Source organism: Cryptotermes secundus, unplaced genomic scaffold, assembly GCF_002891405.2.
Source record: "Cryptotermes secundus unplaced genomic scaffold, Csec_1.0 scaffold3532, whole genome shotgun sequence".
Classification (NCBI taxonomy): Eukaryota; Metazoa; Arthropoda; class Insecta; order Blattodea; family Kalotermitidae; genus Cryptotermes; species Cryptotermes secundus.
The window spans coordinates 68,126-74,125 of record NW_019740726.1 but is presented as its reverse complement, the minus strand read 5'-3'; the positions used below and the strand labels follow the sequence as shown (position 1 = coordinate 74,125).

General features: G+C 37.9%; 1 protein-coding gene across 5 annotated transcripts in view; it reads right to left on the bottom strand.

Moving 5' to 3' along the window:
• Positions 1 to 1,069: 1,069 nt before the first annotated feature.
• The window catches only part of LOC111872633 (WD repeat-containing protein 63), a 65,161-nt gene continuing 60,230 nt past the window's right edge, over positions 1,070 to 6,000 (bottom strand). For 4 of the 5 annotated variants that reach the window (XM_023866716.2, XM_023866715.2, XM_033754774.1 and 1 more), the window contains one exon: positions 1,070 to 4,974. In XM_023866716.2, coding sequence (XP_023722484.1) covers positions 4,606 to 4,974 — 369 coding nt within the window. In that variant the 3' untranslated portion in view covers positions 1,070 to 4,605. The remainder of the gene's footprint in view (positions 4,975 to 6,000) is intronic. The other variant, XM_033754773.1, reaches the window with a different exon arrangement.

The following is a 6,000-nucleotide window of genomic DNA, read 5'->3' as shown; positions in this document are numbered from 1 at the left end:
GGATCTAGCTCTACCGAACCCAACCACCTCACCTATTCAAAAATCAAAGAACCCTGAGATATAAATATAGTACAAGAAAGAAGAAGTACAATTATATACCTTAGTATTTCCGTGTTTATTCATGGCCTGCTGTGTTGTTTACACTGTTCTAGAGTGTGGTGTGCCGCGTAATTTATACTAAGGTAGAACAAAATATATATGTATATATATATATATATATATACAGTAAGGTCACTGAAATTAATACAATACCCATAATATATTTGCAGAATCTCCTTTCGCAAGATAAACAGGCGGCACAGGACCAACCACCTCCATGAATAACAATAGGAGAATTGACGCGAATCTGTATGGTTCATAAATTTTAAGCTTGATCTTGAAAGTTTCTTAAAATAAACTTTTTAAAGAGTTTTAACACCAAGAAGGCCGCTGTAAACGTGGAAGGTTGAACATTGCGTATATTGTGCATTTCAGACATCAAATGTATATCTATACAAATAACATCTATTGTAATAGTAGTTTCCGAAAGTATTGAAACCCTCTGAGGATGATCTGTAAGGATCGAAACATGTAAGGGAGATAAATCCTCAAGTGATAAAACTTAAATAGTCACATTAGACAGTATTATTTTTGCCTTTGTAATTGTTAGTTTGATGGACCAGAATGAAACAAATCAAAATCTTAGGGACTTCTTATTGTTTGGTGTTTGACCCTCTAATAAACACTGTCTTGCTTTGTGTGCCTGTGCTGCCAATGCAGTGGGTAAAGATCTTGACATATTTGTAATTGGAACAGTTTCTGTCAATCACATTGAACCTAAAATTGTTAATATTTGTTAATACTATTAATATTACATGTGTATATGTACAATCTACAATCTTTGCATAAATGGAGACATCACCTTGATGCATTTGTTTTTGATCAGGTTTTGTTTCACGCATCTCACATTCTTAATTCAATGACCCACGGGCTATATCTGACACATGAAACAAAAGTTAAAAGCCTTGTATGGTCTTACAGGTAATGGGGTCATAATAAAGTTTGGAAAGCATCTAAATGCATTAAATGTGGGCTACACAACTTTGTTACAAAATACTCATATGTATGTTTTGTTGGTTCATTCATACATCCAACTTGCTGAATTTATACATTGATACAGACTGTATGATAACCAGAACTTCAGCTTGAGGCTCCCTTCCAATTTAGCACCCATTACACTTGATTTTATATTCACTGACATGAATTCGTCCATATTTAGTGAATATAAAATTATAGCCCAATAGTTGCTGGCATCTTTGTTGCTTGTTGTGGTTATTATTTATGTAGCTGGTTATTTTAGAACATTGTCATTATAGAGATTATGCAGTGAAAGGAAGTTTAATGAATGTGGAACAGTTGGTGGAAAAAGATTTGGCAGAGGAAATATAGTATTTAGAGAAAACTTGCCCCCATGCCATTTTGTCCATCACAGATCCAACATGACATGACGTGGGATTGAACACAGGCTCCTGCACTAGGGAACTGGCAATTAATCATCAAAAGTGCAGCATAGTTTAGTTGTATTGAGGAGAGTGGATGAAAATTATCAAAGAAAATGGAACAGCATTAAATCTGTAACCACTTGAGTAATGGCTGCAGAGAAACTGTACAGATGTATTTTTATCATATGACATTTTAAAATTTATTTGTTATTGAATGAAATTGTGTGAAACTTTGAAAACATTTGTTTGTGACACACATGTTCCATGTGATGCTCCTCAAAATTGAAAATTCTTGCAAATGAAGAACAAAAAGTTCAGAATCTTGGTTACATTTTCTATAAAAATGGCTTCATTCTCTGATTGCACATTTTTGAACTGAGTACAGATGTTTCTGAAACACCCTGTCCTTCAAATATAATCACAGAAAATAATCACAAAGGTTTAAGTCTGGTGAGGTTAATGGCCATGAAAGCCCTTCCTCAAATACTGCAAGATAGTAATACAACAAGCATCTCTGTTTGAAAATGTCATGAAGAAAGCACAGTTGTGCATTACTACTGTGAAGTCTGACAAGACAAATTCACTGCTCACTAGACCGAGGTACACATCAGAAGTGACTGTACCATCAATGAACGTGGGATCAAATATTCTGATGCTTGATAATGCATACCATACTGTAACTCTGGATGCAGAGAGCTAGCAACTGTAAGCCTTGGAATCTCTAAGACCAAAAATTGGACATTTTGCTTGTTATGGAAATTATCCAGCTGGAAGACTGCTTCAACAGAGAATCATGTGACATTCAAGTCGTTCTTATTGTCTTCCAGTAACACTCCATAGTCCTTTGTACAGCACAAGATCTCACTATTCAATCTTTCAGCAAGGCCAACTCTCCACAGCAATAAAAGCATCAGAAGAGTAAAGTTTTGATGACGGACCCATTGTATATGACACCATCTTGTTACTTAGTTCAGCATTGTCAAAGGCAACAAACAAAATCGCCAAGCAGCATTATCTGCTCCAAAGCACAATAGACCACTGTAGGTTGTGGTGCAAGGGCCGAGAAGGCCCACCCCTTATACATTCATTCATTATCTGCTCCATGTTGGTTTCTTGCTTGGCTTATCCTTAAACTATGAAATTGGAGGCGACCTGTTCCTCCAAAAGGTTGGTTGGCTTCCAACAGACTACCTGGCATTATATGCTGGAAGATAAGAGACCTCATAACCACCGCAGTGAGAACCTCAAATCCAACTCTATCAACTTCTTAGTTCAATAATTGTATAAGTATTTTGCAGGGAATAACACATACATGTACTCTTTGAAATGTCAATGGCTGATCTATGAATGCACAAATGATATTAAAAATCAATGCAAGACATACCAGAAGTAATTAAAAGCATCAGTTTATGTATGTATGTTTTATTATATGGCTGATAGCTGCATCTGTTTTCTCCAGTGTGATATACAGGGACAGCCCACATACCAATGTTTATCAGTACCCCACTGAAACAAAATGGCAGTAAATGATTTAAATTTTGCCAGCATGCTGTGGCTGAATTTCACAAAATGGAGAGCAATTCTACAGCAAATATCTTTGATTGTCTTTGAAATTTGTATGAAGATTCCTGACTGTATGCCAACAATGTGTGCCACTGAGCAGAACACTTTTAACTTGGCAGTGGGAACATTACTGATCTGCCTTGCTGCAGTCATCCAAGAATTTCCACCATGGAATGTGGTAAACAGAAAGTTGATGTACTCATCATGAAGACTGAAGGGTGATGGGTAGGCAAATTGTATTGCAGCTTAGAAGGAAATGGTAAAGACTTCAGAATGCTGGTGAGTATGTTGTCATTGGTTTCTCCTGACTGCTGGTAGAGGAGCACAAAAGGGCATGCATGGATGTGTCATTGCAGTTACTTAAATAATAATATGCTGCTAAGGGTGACTGATGACTTCCCACTGAACTTCATGGCTAGAGACAAAAGGTGGTTCCTTCATTTTAACCCCCCCCCAAAAAAAAACCCAAGAGAGAATGGAATGGCATCATGCTGCATCTCCAAAGGAGGAAGAGGCCAGAACCACACCCTTGCCTGGAAAACTTATGAAAAATGTTCCCTGGGATGCTGAGGCATGCATATTGGTTCATTCATGCCCAGAAAAGGAATTATCAATGCAATTTGCTCTTCATTGTAATGTCCACTTAGAGACAAGCATCTAGTGAAAAGACATCATTCTTCAATATCATAATGCAAGCTCTCATAGTGTACACTTGACATTAGAGAAGAGTGACGTGGCTGGGAAGTGCTCCCACATCCTTCCCACAGTCTGGGCTTGGCACCTTCAGACTATCCATCTGTTCGAGACCTTAAGATCACATGAAGAGCCAGCATTACAAAAGTGACAAGGTAGACTGGCAAAGAGAATGTACATGGCTGCGAAGTATTGAAACATACTTCTACCCCAGTGACATATGCCAGCTCATGCAGTGCTGGCAGAAATACCTCAGTCTCGTTTCGTGGAACAGTGATGGGATAACTCTAGTAACTCAAGATCTCAAGATGGTATATGTTTGTGTACATGTACTTTTGCTTTAAAATAGAGTAAATGTTTTCATGACCTTTAGTATGGCCTACATAACATTGAACATTGCTCAGGAGGGAGGTGATTAGACATGTTATGTGAGGAAGATGGGCTGTAGTTACACGAGGAAGGAGAACAAACATTCTGGGTTTACTTGAACAAACATCTTGAATTAAACATATTACATATACACTCATTTCTTGACATACATATAGCCACTGCTGCTAGAATGAATTTTGTGTCATTCAATGGATGTAATGAGTTAGGTTCCAATGGGTAATAGAGTCTTCCACATAATTTAAGTTCTAAAAAAGAGCACAGTTACTTAATGCTTTCAGATGTTTCAGAGAAGGCTGCTGCCTGGTAACAAAATATCAGAATGCTCTCTTCATTCCATGTGTTATTAGAACCTGTTACTTCTGCAACATCATGTTATTGCATTAATTACTTAGTAAGTCAAATCTATTTCTATCTTTCAACTATTCTTCTATTAAGAAATGACTAACCAGTGTTTCCTTGTTTCCTAAATCACCAAATTCTACTTCTCTCTTCTCCCAAGATGTGATAACTTCTTCAGCTGTAAATCACCTCTTCTTGATGGCCCTTGTTTCCCATATTCTCCTTTTTTTCCTTGGAGTGAGTCTAATTTTTCTTTAAGCTCCTGTTTTGCTTTATGGTATCTGTCAATTCTACCGGTGTTTCTATAAAGTTCCACATCTATTACATGACGTCGATTTTTACCTTCTGCAAGTAGCTCCTTCCAGTTCACCTGATATTCAAATGTATTGTTTGTCTTGAACATCAAAGCCTTTTCTTCGTTCTCTTTGTAATGTTCAACAAATATATTTACAGTTTCCTCTAATTCTTTGAGCACCATTTCCATATTTGTATCTGCTTTAACGGTTTCCTGTAAAAGAAATTATAATTTAGAATGTCAGTACACATGCACTAAAGGTTTTGTGTTACTAGTATTACAAGCATTGTAAAATGTTAATTTGCAAGATATTTAATAATGTTAATATTACACATAGACAATGTTTTTAATTCACATTTGAGTGTAAGAATGTACCTCAAGATACATATTGTAACGTGTTTAGCCACTGAAGACGCCCTTTGGATTGTTAATTGGTTTATTTAACAACCTACAAGTCCTGGCTACAATTAATTATAACACTGTAACGGGTATTGACAAATTATAAACCCTACAAAATGATCTGTTCAATAGTCTTTTTCACGTCGTTATAACGTGGGAGCTATACGAGTGCCACTGTGTTACACAATCCCCATCACTTCTCAGTTGTCACAATTATCACTGAGTATCACACAATAACTCTTCTGATCACACGTTCGGGTCTTGTCCCTGCGATCGCTAAACTGCAACTCACTCCATGGCTGCTGCCTTGAAAACTCTCTTCAGTGGCTGCTACATTTCAACTGCTTCGTAGGCTGCTACACTTTAACTGTCCCTGGGGATGGCTACATTTCAACTCACTTCGTAGGCTGCTACACTTTAACTGTCTTCGTAGGCAGTGTAGTTCTCTTATAAACCCTCAGCCAGAGAATGGGAAAATGCCTTGCTTCCTTGTTGCCTAGTCGCATGTTTACCGGAGTTGCTGGGCTTCGCTGCCAGGAGTTGTTTACAGCTACGTACGAACTGCGGCGTCCTGTGTTACATCACCATGGGGAAAGGACGTTGACTGGCCTATTACCATAGCAACGGCAACGCTCCGAAAGTGTTATGTCACCGCTGGCGGGGTAGGGGAAGGAGTGTTGACTTGCCTGTTGCTGTAGTAATGACAGCGCTCCGATGCCAAGTCACCACTGGGGAGGACGGGGGGGCGTCCTCCCTAGCACAACATGTCACACTATTATGAACTATGTTCTTTTTAAAAATACATGTTTTTAATTCTTTTACAAATTATTTAACAAAGCC